The sequence below is a fragment of the Balaenoptera ricei genome, chromosome 7 (genome assembly GCF_028023285.1).
Source record: "Balaenoptera ricei isolate mBalRic1 chromosome 7, mBalRic1.hap2, whole genome shotgun sequence".
NCBI lineage: Eukaryota > Metazoa > Chordata > Mammalia > Artiodactyla > Balaenopteridae > Balaenoptera > Balaenoptera ricei.
In genome coordinates, this window is record NC_082645.1 from 114,992,681 (window position 1) to 115,006,200 (window position 13,520).

The 13,520-nt window shown below is 50.5% G+C and overlaps 1 protein-coding gene across 1 annotated transcript in view; it reads left to right on the forward strand.

Moving 5' to 3' along the window:
- Positions 1-2,688: 2,688 nt before the first annotated feature.
- Positions 2,689-13,520, forward strand: part of INPP5D (inositol polyphosphate-5-phosphatase D) — a 129,471-nt gene continuing 118,639 nt past the window's right edge. The window contains exon 1 of the mRNA XM_059927497.1: positions 2,689-2,938. Within this exon, the coding sequence (XP_059783480.1) occupies positions 2,805-2,938 (134 nt within the window). The 5' untranslated portion in view covers positions 2,689-2,804. The remainder of the gene's footprint in view (positions 2,939-13,520) is intronic.

The window sequence follows — 13,520 nt, forward strand, 5'->3', positions numbered from 1 at the left end:
AGGTAATTGGGTTGGGAAGGAAGTGAAGGTGGGATGGGCCTTAAAAATTAGGGAAACATGTATGACAGGTATGTGTCTTGTATGTGTTGTGTGTGTGTCAAAGGGAAATTACACTGGATCAAATGGCAAGGACAGTCTCACTGGCCTCCCCAACCCTGCTGAAATGTGGGACTCAGGGGGAATAGAGAGGTGGAAGGGAAGGTGGGAAGCTGGAGAGTGTTGGGGGGAGGTAGTTATAAGTGGAAGGGTGTTGGATGTTGATAGAGGGTCTCTGGGGATGAGTTGGTCAAGGTGCTATGGGGCAAGGATTGTGGATGGATCCTCCTGATGGACCCTGGAGTGACCCAGGGGCTTTGAGGCAGACAGCAGGGAGGAAGTTGGTGGAGGTCAGCAGGGAAACAGGAGACACCTGAGAAGTATATGGTGGGAGCAGGTTGACTTGGTGTGGAGCTGAGTTGGGAGTCAGGGAAGGAGAGCTCTCCACCAAGGGTTGCTTGCTGAGGGGTTGGCACTCCAGGGTCGAGCCAGCTTCAGGAGGCCAGCTCTTCTCCCCACCTTGGTGTCCCCATACCTAGCTCAGGACCTGGCTAGAGGGCCTTGATACGTGCTCGTTGAAGGCTTGAGAGTTTCGTCCCTGGGTTCAGTGGGAGGAGCCAGGGGAGGGGGCAGTGGTCGGGGAGAGGAAGCTCAGAGCGACCTGGGGAGGAACTGGCTTTGGGGAGGTGAGTGTGAGGACCAAGCAGTCTGCTGGGCTGAAGGAACTTCACTTGAACCCAGAGAGGGGCCGAAGCAGGGTGGCCATGCCTTGACCGTGCTGCCCCCATGCTGGAGGGGACCCCCGAGATGACCCCTCTGTGGGAGCAGCCCACCCCTGGGGCCCCCTTAATGGGCAGAACTTCCCGGCCTCAGGCCTGAGTTAACCACCTCCCTTACCTCCTCCCCCCACTGCTCTTCCCTGAGGTGGGAGGTGAGGCCGGTGCAGGATTCAGTCCACCTGAATCACAGGTCTTTGCTTTTTAAAAATTTATTTATTTATTTATTTTTGGCTGTGCTGGGTCTTTGTTTCTGTGCGAGGGCTTTCTCTAGTTGCGGCAAGCGGGGGCCGCTCTTCATCGCGGTGCGCGGGCCTCTCACTATTTTGGCCTCTCTTGTTGCGGAGCACAGGCTCCAGATGCGCAGGCTCAGTAGTTGTGGCTCACGGGCCCAGCCGCTCTGTGGCATGTGGGATCCTCCCAGACCAGGGCTCGAACCTGCGTCCTCTGCATTAGCAGGCAGACTCTCAACCACTGTGCCACCAGGGAAGCCCATGGCCTTTCCTTTGATTTTCAGCATCAACTGTTGCGAGTGCTGCTGCAGGTGGCAGGGGCTGGGGGCTCCTGGCACACGTGAGCTCCTCTAGGGGCTGCCCTCCTTAAGGCAAAGAAGAGGAAACCGGGGCTGAGAGAGAGAAGAAACCCAACCAGCTCCTGCAGCTCCAATGCAGAAGAGCCGGATTCGAATGGAGGCTTGCCTGGCCTGGGCCCCTGCACGCGGCTTCTCTTGTCATGTTGGGGGGCTGAGGGCTGAGGCGGGACGGGGTGGCCCTGTGCAATAGGTGGGCACCTGCCCCTTCACCCTGGTGCACTGCCCTGAGGACTGAGGACACCCCGCCTGTGGTCCAAGCGGGGTGTTCACTTTAGAGCCCTCAGAGTCTGCTGGTCCGGGATGGTGGCCCCCAGCCCCGCAGAAGGCAGCTCCCCTTTGAGCCGTGGGCAAAGGCAGCCATGCCCGGCCACCTCCAACTCTGCTGAGATGTGGGACTCAGGAAGGAACGTCATACTTGCCAGGTGACCAGCTTACCCCATGGGGATGCGTGAGTTTCCCGAGTGTCCTAGGAAGACCCAGAGGTGAAAACCCAGTCCCCCGCATCACCCTGTAAAAGGTCCATGTCCCGAGCCCTCCACGCTCCCTCTGTGTGTCTCTAAGCTGGGCTGCAGGGGTCAGAACGCCCTGCCCTGGAGAAGGGTCGCCATGGGTTCCTTCACACCCACTGGCCCTGGGGATGAGTGTAAATGTGTCAGGGAGCTGTCACCTGGGCCCTGGGAGCCCTCGGGGGGTGTCGCCTAAGGTCCTCCCAGTGCCCAGGGCTGAATAGTGCCTGGGTGGCCGTGAGTCTCCAATATGGGGAGGGGGCTTGGCTGTACCCCTCCCCCCAGTTTTGCTCGGCCCTGGGGCAGGCCTTAGTCCCAGCGGAGAAGCTCTGCCCTGTCAGCATCTGTTCCAGGGGCACGTTGGAGGGAGTGGACGGGGAGTTAGAAAGCTCTGGGGTCGGGCAGAGGGCTGAGGCTGATGTCCAGGGCGTGGCCACCCCACGGGGGCATTGGGACGGGCCTCGGAATGGCCGCTGCCTTGGCCATGCTCCTCCAGAAGCTGGCCGTGATCCTCCTGACCCCAGAGCTGACAGTTCCCCCAAGAGGACTTGAGCTGAGGTTCGCCCCTCTGGGGACTGAGACCCATTAAAGGAAAGAGGCAGGGCGGGGGGGGGTGAGTGGCAGCAGGCAGCGGGCAGCAGGCAGTGGGCGGGCGGGCTGGGAAGGTGGAGGACCTCTCTTGCTCGGTCTCTGCAATGAGGAAGTTCTCTGCAGCTCGTTTCCTTTCCCTTGCCGAGTGCCTGAAACAGGAAGTCGGTCAGTGAGCTGGTGGCAGCAGCCGGGGCGGCCGAGAGGGGACCGACGACGGGTCGCAGTGCGGGGGCCCCGCTCCCCTTGGCTGTGCAGGTCCTGCGGGGAGGGCGCCGGCCCGGCCCGGGGAGACCCACGCCCGCCATGGTCCCCTGCTGGAACCATGGCAACATCACCCGCTCCAAGGCCGAGGAGCTGCTCTCCAGGACCGGCAAGGACGGGAGCTTCCTCGTGCGCGCCAGCGAGTCCGTCTCCCGGGCGTACGCGCTCTGCGTGCTGTGAGTACCGGGCCGTGCCCGCCCCTGCCCCTCCGCCCTGGCCTGGCCTCCCCTGGCCAGGCACGGAGGTGATGGAGGTGCCGCTCAGTAGAGGGGCTTAGCCGGCTCTGGGCTCAGCGGGGAGCCCGGCTCTGGGCTGTGTTGTTTTTATGTCGAGTGACCTTGCACGCACCCCGGGTTTGTTGGTGCGTCCAGCTGAAGCCCACTGTGGACCTGCTCGGCCCTGGAGTTCAGGTTTTGCAGGGCTGGAGCCCTCCAGGGCCAGCCTGGGGCCTGGTCACTCGCCGCAGCTACTGGGGAGCCGTGGGGTCAGGGGCTTCCTTGGGGTTCCAGGGTCCAAGAGAAGGGGGTCCGGGCTCTCTGAGCCGGGCAGAAGCTCGGGGCTCCGTGGTGGTGGGTGTGTTAGAAAGCAGCTCGGTCAGTCCAGGTGCTGGTCAAAGTATGCCCAGTTCGGAAACCCTCCTGGAAGAACAGAAGTGGCAAGAGGGGACCCTTCCTGTGCCAGGCTTTGGGCCTCTGGAGGAAGCCATTGTCTGGGGAGCCATGAATAAGGGTAGGGGGGTTCACTCAAGAAAGGATTTTCAGTTCACCCAGAAGTTGTATTTGGGGCCCTTGGAGCAGAGGAAGTCACATCACCAACAGCAGGAGCCTCTTCTCTCCCCTCCTCGGCCCTTGGCTGTGTCCCCACCTGTTCGGGCCTCTCTGCCACCATCAACTCTCTCTGCTCCCCCTCTCTGGGATGTTGCTGAATGCGCCAATTGTCCTAAAACCGGGAACCGGCCACTTGCTGAAGGTTCCTTTTTAAAACACCCTTGTCAACCAATGTCTGAAGGAGGGCCTCGGCCCTGCAGCCCTGCGGTCTAACCATCCCCCCTGGGGCCTCGGGCAGTGCCGGGCATGGGGGGGAAGGGTGTGTCCACCTGCACCTGTCAGGTCGTGCCCCTGGTCTCGCAGAAGGGTCCCTCTGAGCAGGCGGGCCTTGCTGCTGTCCACGCAGGAGGGGAAGTGGGTCATGGACACGGGCCTTGTTTGGAGCGTTGAGTCTGAGCATTTGTCTGTGCGTCGACTTGTTTCATCCTCACGACAACCTGAAGTGCAGGTCCTTTTGTTGCCCCACTTTGCAGATGAGGAAGTTGAGGCTCAGACGGGTTAACCGAGTGATGACAGTCAAAGCCAAGGACATCTGCCCCCAGAGGCTGCACCCCGACAACCAGACTGCTGCCACCCCACTCCTGTGCCTGTCAAGCCGGGTGTGAGCATGGGTTCCGGGTGGCAGCAAGAGAAGCCAGGGCGTTTACAAGGGCGGCTGGGAGCATTTAGAAATTAACACAGGCTCTCAGGGGCCGCCCGGGCCGAGCGCTGACTGCATCAGAGCCCCTGCCCCCAAGGTCAGCTTCCTGGGCCCCCAGTTCTCACAGCCCAGGGGAAGCGAAGCAGACCCAGAATTCCCCGCAGGCACAGCCCCTGTGGGGACCAGTCGACGGGGCCGTAGAAATAGTGAGGAGATTCTGATCTGTCTCCACTCGGCCCACGTGAATCTCTCCCCTCCCCTGGGTGTCTCGAGAATTTCCAGGCTCCAGCTCGCTAACCTCCACAGCAGCCCTTTGACCAGGGAGCTGTGGTAGCGCTCAGGCTGCAGATTGGAACGTGGGTCTCTCTGACTCCAAACTGGGAGGCTTGTAACCAGCCAGAGCTGGGAGAGGCCTTGGAACCTCTAGTCCCACCACCCCTGACTTTACAGGTGGGCACACCTCAGAGAGCTTGAGGCCTTTGTCCACACGTCCCTGCTGGCCGGTGGCAACCTGGGATCCAGAATGGTGTAGAGTATTTGTTCCTCCACCTTGCCTCTCCTCCCCTCTCCTCCCCTCCCCTGCACTGGGTTGCTCTTGGAGCCTTGGCCGATGTGCCTCTTAGGGAGGGTACCCGTGGTCCCCGCAGTGTGCATCATCCTCTTAGCCCAGGGCTGGGCTTCTTGTCAGTCTCCCATCCCCAAGGCCCCTTTAGCTCCAGACACCAGGGCTTGGAGCCCTCCCCAGTGAGTCCAGCCGTGAGGCCAGACTCTTAAGCCCAGGCCCAGGGGTCCCCTTTCTCCTCCGCTCTGTGGGAGAAGCCACCCTTCCCGCAGGGTCAGGAGGCCCTGTAGGCTGTGGGATACCACGAGCCACCAAACTTTCCAAAACCCTGGGAGACCTAATTTTGCCATCACCTGTGATGTTGCCAATTAAGGAGATTTAAAAATGAAAAACTAGCTGAGTGACAACTAACGGCCACCTTTCAGCAGCTCATTTCAGGAAAGAAACTATCCTTTAACACCAAAGAGGCAGGAAGAACGTGCTCATTCAAAATAAATAAATGAATAAAGCCAAAACCCAGTCCTTTAAATCAAACAGGTTTAACTTCCTGAAAAACAACCCCTAGCCAGGCCCTATCCTTAGTTTTCTCTGTTCCTGGGACCGGTGAAAACCTCGCCCCACGCCCTCCTGGCCCACGGCCGGCGGTGGGAGCCCCAACGGGGTTTCACAAGCATCAGGCTTTACCCTCTGCGGTCTCTCTGGAAATTGCTGGGAGTGCAGGACCCCGAGTGGGGCAGCTGTGGTGTCAGGGCCTTTTAACGACCCTGTTCCAAAGGGAGCCAGGAAGTCTCCAAGACTGGCCCTCCTGCTCTAGGAATCTCCATATGGGGAAAGACCTCAGGGCCCAGGGTGCCCAGACCTGTGCTGCCTGGACCCCAGTGGCTGGAGCATCTTCCCAGCCCCTCTGGTGAGTGAGGGGATGGCAGGGGGCTTCCCACCCCTGGTTTAGGCGGGGGCGTTTGGAGCTCCAGGAACTGAGGGCAGCTTCCTCAGGAGTGGCCTTCATGCTCAGGAAAGAAGACAGGATTTGACTATTTAAATGGAACTAGGGAGGGGGTGAGGGACACACCAAAAGACAAGGCTGCGAGTCAGCGTGGCCCACGTGACCCAGGAGTACACATTCACCCCGGGCCTAGCAAACCCACACTTCCTCTCGGGAGGTCAGCCCTGCCACCTGTCACTGGGCAGGAAAGCGCAGATCTGTCCCCAGCAACTCAGGAAGCCCCGCTTTAGGGGGATCCCGAGGCCCATCTCGGGATGCAGAGAGCTGGAGGAGGAAGATCCCAGGAGCTGACCACACGGATTGAGTCCATCCCTGCCTTCTCGCAGCAAGGGCTTGAGAACGTGAGAGACAGCGGGCTCCTAAGTCATGCTCACCCGGCCCCACTCAGACCAGCCAGCAGAGTCGGTCCTGCTCTAGGAAGGCCAGGGGGGCTTCTTGAGCGGGCGCCGTCCGGCCCCTCTTGTATGGAGAATGCTAAGAGGCTGTCAGGCTCGTGTCCTCCTCTCCTGCCAGGACTGTGCTCCCACGTAGGGACCAGCACACCTGTCAGGTGCTTTATGCTGCAGAGAAGAGATATGCCTTTGGGGATGGGGGTTCATCAAGGTGAGAGGTCACGGGTCAGCCGGGCCAGCCTCTCCTTGCCTTAGCTGCGCAGGCAGAACTAGAACAATGGCCCAGTGGTGTTGGGGATACACCTCCCTCTCTGTAAGAGCAGCCCGGGCCCCGAGAGCAAGCCTATATACGACTGGGTCCGTCAGCCACCATCCAGGATGGAGCTGCCCGGTCGGGTGGCATTCCCACCAAACCACACTGGAGAGAGTTGGCTTCCCTCCCAGGGGAGGGGGCAGGTGCGTGCTCTCTGTGACTCAGAAACCAATGCCGGTGCAGCCAGCTGTGGCGGGGATGCTGTCTTGGTTCCCCTCAGCACCTGGCCTTCCACGAGCTGCCCAGGCAGACCTGTGACCTCCTTCCCAGGGACAGTACACCAGGCAGCCTGGACCTGGTAGCCTTGTGAGCAGAGCCAGAAAGGTGAAGAAGCACCAGAAGGACATTTAGTCACCAAAAGTGTCCTCAGAGAAGGCATTCTACTTGTTAGGAAGAATGTGATGGCCCACTTGAGGTAAGGCAGGCCACGAGGCTTGCTCTACAAACCAAAGGGTTGCTAATCTGTTCTGCCTAAAAATAACAGCAAAAGACTTATAAAGGGCACCTGTGTGCTGGGTTCTGTTCTAAGCTCTTTGCACATATTAACTCACTCACTGTCCACAATGGCCTTCAGAGGAAGTGCTGTTATTATCCCCACTTTACAGATGCGAAAACTGAGGCCCAAAATGTTAGGTAACATGCTGTGTTTACAATACTAATAAATGGCAGGGCCAGGACTTGAACTCGCTGTTCTTGGGAGGGAGAAAGAGAGAGAAGCCAGCAAGTCTGGGTGCGTGTAGGAGACCCCTGGTGATGGAGCCACAGAGAAGGGACTTGGAGGGCAGAAGTGTCCAGAAGAGGTGTAAAGCCATTTACTGCAGTGTGAATGGGTGTGATGTAATCCACCTTCCTCCAATCCCCTTTCAAAGTTTAGTAAAGTTTATACTGCTCATGAATTACTTTTGTGCAAATGCAGAGAAAAACACTGTTTTTCCTAGCTGGTATTGACAAAGTGGGGGGAAAATGCTGGCCCAGACAGTAGTCAGAGCTGGAGGACCTCAGCTCTTGAAATCTGGTTTACATAAGAGATTGTCCAAGGACAACTGTTCTGAGCGTTCCTTCTGCGTGCAGGACCCGGAGGGAGGGATGTGCCCGGGAAGACCTGTGTATGTAACAGATTCCTGGTTCCTTCTATGTGCAGTGACTCAGAAAGCGCATGGTAAATTCGAGTGTCTCCAGGTTTTCTGTGCCCTTGCACAGCACCCTGGAGCAATCCTTCCAGAACCAGAGTAGGCTCTGGCTTTGGTGTGTTTTGCAAGCTCGCCTACTTGACAGGTGAAATTCACCTGTGCACAGCCGTCGGTGCTTCTCCGTTGAGTGGTCCCATCTCCTGGGGTGGTGATGAGAGGTGATGAGAGGTGATGCTCCAGGCCTTCCTCCCTGCCCCAGAGATGGAGTAAGATGAGGTCTGCTCTTCCCTCCCTAATTCAGGCCATGTGACGCAGTCCTGAGGGGCAAGTCCTCTGTGGTTGGCTACACCTGATGTGAATTCTAGCCTTTAGATGTTAACCTCCTTGTGCATCCTCAATTGGCGAAATGCACACTCGTCGGGTTAATTTTTTATTGCAGTATAATTCACATCCCATAAAATCACCCTTTAGATAGTATACAATTCAGTGGTGTGTAGTACATTCATAACGTTGTGAAACCATCACCACCATCTAATTCCAGAACATTTTCATTATCCCCCCAACCCCGGCAAAACCCCCTGAACTCGTCAGCAGTCACTTTCCATTCCCCTTCCTCCCAACCCTTGGCAGCCACTGATCTACTTTCTGTCTCTGACCATTTGCCCATTCTGGGTATTTCATGTATGTGGAATCACACAATATGTGGCCTTTTGTATTTGACTTTTTTCACCTGGCATAATGCTTCCAAGGTTCATCCATGTTGTAGTATGAATCATTCTTTTTATGGCTAAATAATAGCTCATTATATCAATCTACCACATTTTATTTAGCCATTCATCAGTTGATGGGCATTTGGGTTGCTTCTACGTTGGGGCTATTATGAATGATGCTGCCGTGAGCATTCATGTACAAGTTTTTCTATGGACGTGTGTTTTCAATTGTCTTGGGTGGAACTGCTGGGTCACATGGTAATTCTATGTTTAACTTTTTGTGGAACTGTCAGACTTTTCCCCAGCAGCTGTGCCGTTTCACATTCCCATCAGCAGTGTAAGAGGGTTCTAATTTTTCCACATCCTCACCAATACTTAACAGCTTTTTGATAATGGCCATCCTAGTGGGTGTGAAGTGACATCTTACTGTGACTTTGATTTGCATCTCCCTAATTATGAATGAAGTTGATATCTTTTCATGTGCTCATTGGCCATTTGTGTATACCTTCTTTGGAGAAATGCCTATTCATATCTTTTGCCCATTTTTTAAAAAAGAGGGTGATTTGTCTTTCTGCTGTCGTCACTGGATTATTGAGAGGATAAAATGGGAGAATGTGGGCAACATGTGTACAGAGTCAGCACGCTGAACACGGGCCGTTACTTTTCATGAGCTACGAAGTGAGTAGTGACATCTCGGAAGCAGAGGAGTGCAGGGCCATCTGTGAGGAGCATTCCGCAGCAGACGGAAGGAGGAGAGTGGTGGCTGAGTGTCACTTCTGGAGCTTCCTGGAGGCTGTGGGAGCCTCCGGGGACACTGGGCTGTCATGCGGGGCCTCCTCAGAGGAAGTGCTCAAAGAGATGAGGCAGGAAGAAGGCTTGAGTGACGCACGAGTGGCCGGTGGCTGCTGGGGCCCGGGGCGAGCTCCTGGAGCTGTGAGGGAGAGAAGGGTCAGGGGCACAGGTGCCAGGAAGAACCACCGAATGAACCGCGGAGGATGAAGAGAAAGTCGAGGAGTGGAGGCCATTTGAGAGTGATTAACTACCAATGTAGGAGTGAGGGAGCGAGGGAACTGAAGTCCTAAGGCTCCGAGGAAGCCCAGCAAGTGGATGAGGTGGGAAATGCGTGTCGACAGCCCAGCAGGTCAGGCCCCTGGTCAGTGGGCAGGACGAGCCTGCAGCCCTGTGGCCCGGATCCCTCCTCTCCGCCCTGCTCGTCTCACACTCCCTTCGTCCCATTAATTAGAAAAACATTATTTTTAAGTACCAGCACCCAAACCATTTGGGTTCAATTACTTATTATAAATAACACCAGACAAGGCTGGCTCCCAGAGGATCAGCTAGTCCGGCCCTTTCCCTTGCCAACCAGAAACCTGCCCTACGGAGGGGAGAGGCTTGCTGAGGCCATTTCAGGCATCAGTGGCAGTGCAGAAATAGACCTTCTGATAAACAGGGCAGCATTCTTTCAAGTAACTTTAAAAAATACAGTATTAAGTGTAACATACAAAGAGTGCAAGCTAAAGGAGAAAGTAATCACCCAATCACTGAGATGAGAAACTAACATAAATACTGTTAATTTGTTGGCATATTTTCTCATTCATTCTCTCTCTCCCTCCCTGCTCCCCGTATGCACATACACACACACACACACGCACAAGCACATATATATAAGCTCCATAATATATATATACCTAATACCATATAATTTTAGTCTATATTTTCTAGCAACATTAGCATTTTTCCCGCTTAGTTAACCTTTCTTCCTAAATATCATATTTAATGGATGCACAAATTCTATTACATTATGTGCTATAATTTATGGAATGATTCTCCTATTGTCAGACATTTAAGTTACTAACAGTGTTTTGTTGTTACAAATATGACAGTGATGAAGGTCTTTGTGCAGATATGTGACATTTCTGGTGATAGATTCCCAGGGGTGGAATTACTGGATCAAAGATAATGTTTTTAAGGCTTTTGATGAAAATGACAAATTGCTTTCCAGAAATTTTGTTACAAGTTATGCTCTGGTAAGCAGTACCAGAGAGTACCCACCTCATTCCAATCTCCTTATACTGAATATTTTCATTTAAAAAAACATTATTAAATTGCAAGGTGAAAGGTGGCCAATTTCTGTTCATTTTGATTTGCATTTCTTGATCGCAGTCATGGTAAGCTTGTTTGGATTATTGACCTTCATCATTTCTCCTTTGTGGATGGTCTGTTCCATTCTCTTTGCCATTTTTCTTTTGAAACTGTAGTTTCTCTGTTATCTATTTGCATGAATTCCTTATATCACATTTGTTGCAAATATTTTCACTGTGGTTTGCCTTTAAACTTTATGACCTTTTTCTTTTGTTCAGAGATTGTAAATTTTTGCAAGGTCTATAAATCTTTCTCTTCTTGTTCTTTTGTGACTTTTTTCCCCCTTTGCTTTCCAGTGCAGAGAGTCCCTCTACACACAGAAATTTTATTCTTTTTCTTCCTGTGGGGGGCAGGGCCTTTGGAGCTAATAGACTCGGGCTAAGGGATGACTCTGCCTTTCCAAGCTCTGGCAGGTTTTCTAGTCCCATGGGGCCTTGGTTTCCTCATCTGCAAACCAGGGCTAAGAATACCCATGTAGCAGTGTCGTTGGATGGATTGAATGAAAGTGTATATCACATACTTAGCACAGTATTTGGCAAAAGCAGATAGATTATAGGTTTTTTGGTTTTGTTTTGTTGCTGTTGTTGTTTTACATTGAACACTTTAATCTTTCTGGAATTAATGAATGGTGTAAAACAAAGATTTATATGTATTTTTCTCAAGGAACCATCTTTCTCAAAACCTCTTACTGAATAATTTATTCCTCTCCATTTGTTATTCCTCTCTTACCATGTATTAAGTCTTATATACCTCTTTTTTGCCTGTTTACCCTGGTCCATGTATGTCTGCTTTTCTTACACCAATTTCATACTGAATGCATTACCACAATTTTATAAACTATTTTATTTTAGGATTTGCATATCTAGTCTTTTTAAGTATTCTTGCAGGTGAAATGGATAATAACTTTGTCAAGCTGGAAAAAATACTATTGGGACTTTGTTTGGAGTTGCATGAAATCCACAATACAACTTGTGAAAAATGGACCTTTTAGTATTATTCAATCTTAACAATAAATATAGCTATCTTTATTATTTTAAATTTAGTAATTTTCTTCATAGATGCTACATATTTCTTGTTATGATTACTTCTGATTATTTCATAATTTTGTTACTGTTGTGAATACCTTTTCTTCTACAGTTACCCTTCTGGGGTAACTGATAACATACAGAGAAGTTGTAGATTTTATAAATTCACCTTTTATTCTATATCTTTACTCCTCATTATTTAAAATTGTTTTCATTTGCTTCTCTTAGATTTTCTTGCTAAACAATCAAATCATATACGAATTATAATCATTTTGTGGTCTACTTTCCAAATACTTATAACTCTTATTCAGATTTCATAACTTATTACTTTGGTCAATATTTCTAAAATATTACAATGAAGGATATTGGGAAAAGAAAATGTCTACCTCCAACAGAAGTACTGTGAGAATCAAACTTTATGCTGCCTGGAAAGGACTTAATACAGTATTTGGCACATAGTTAGCAATGGATAAAAGTTAGTTGTTCTTTTCATGTCAAAGAAGGAGCTGTCTTTTCCTAGTTTTATGAAGAGTTTTGAAGAACTGAATATTAAATTTTATCAAATGCTTTTTAATGTCTATTGAGATGATTAAGCTATTTCTCTTATTTCATTAACTGGTAAATAGCTTGATTTTATAGATTTCTTAATATGAACCATTTTTTTGCAAGATTAAAATGAACTGTTCTTGATTATGATAACTTTATTTTACTCTGAATTTTAGCATATGTATTCATAAGTGAGATTGATTTATATGATTTTGATCATGTTATGGTTTAAGAGTCATGTGTGTTTTGTAAAATATCCTGGAGACATTTATGAAGCATCATCATTATCTGATTTTTTTAAATATAAAAAAAAATTGGCAAAGATGCTTTTCCTCAGAGCCATTTATAGAGATAATTCTTTAATATTTACTTCAGTTTCTTCTTTGGTATTGATTTATTCTTGTTTTCTATCTCCTCTCATGTTACTTTTAAAAAAATTTTTTATTTTATTGAAGTATAGTTGATTTATAATGCTGTGTTAACTTCTGGTATACAGCAAAATGATTCATATATATATATATATATATATATACATATATATATATATATATATATACACACACATTCTTTTTTATATTCTTTTCCATTATGGTTTATCACAGAATATTGTATATAGTTCCCTGTGCTCTACAGTTGGACCTTGTTGTTTTCAGGTTACTTTTGATAAGTTATATATATTTTTCAGTAAACAGTTCATTTGTTGAGATTTTTCAAAGTTTCTGGCATACAATTATTCACGGTTTTCTATAATTTTAAGGTTTCTCTTTTATTGCTATTGCTACCTTCCTTTACTCATTACTGGTCTTGCTTACTAGTTGTGTTGGCCAGGATCCCAGCAGGAAATAGATGGCATAATCGAAAGGGGTGCTAGGCGTAGGGATGGTGAAGTAGCCTGGGACCGGCAACCACAGGAAGCTATTTCCACTCCTGGCCCTGAATAGGCAGGGCCGTCTGATTTGAGCTGTGGCCCCCTGTGGAGGAACTCAGCCACTGCTGATCTGCAGCAGGTGGGGTGGGGTCCGGGGAACAGATACCACTATCTCACCGTCCTCTCACTCTGTCAGTGCCTCCCATTAGCTAAACCTTGGTGAAGCGGCACACACAGGTCAGCCTGCTGGACACAGGGCAGGTGGAGAAGGATAGAGAGTGGGTCTCTGGGGGTTGGAGGGGAGGGTGAAGGAACAACGTCTAGCTCACTTGCATTGTTTTCTTTTTGCTCTTCTGTTTGTCAGAGGGTTATTCATTTAATTTTCTGCATGTCAGGTCATATGCTCTTAGATTTATTTATCTGTTCTGCTTTTCTTTTTATATTAGAAAACTACCTGTGCGTTCAGGAACCCCTACTGTATATATGTTTGAGGACAGAGCTATGTCTTCTATATTTCTCATCTTCCCTCTCCTTCTGCACCAATTTTCTCAGATTTATCTTCTTCCTTGTTGAAGTTCTCCAGAACATGAAGCTGCTATT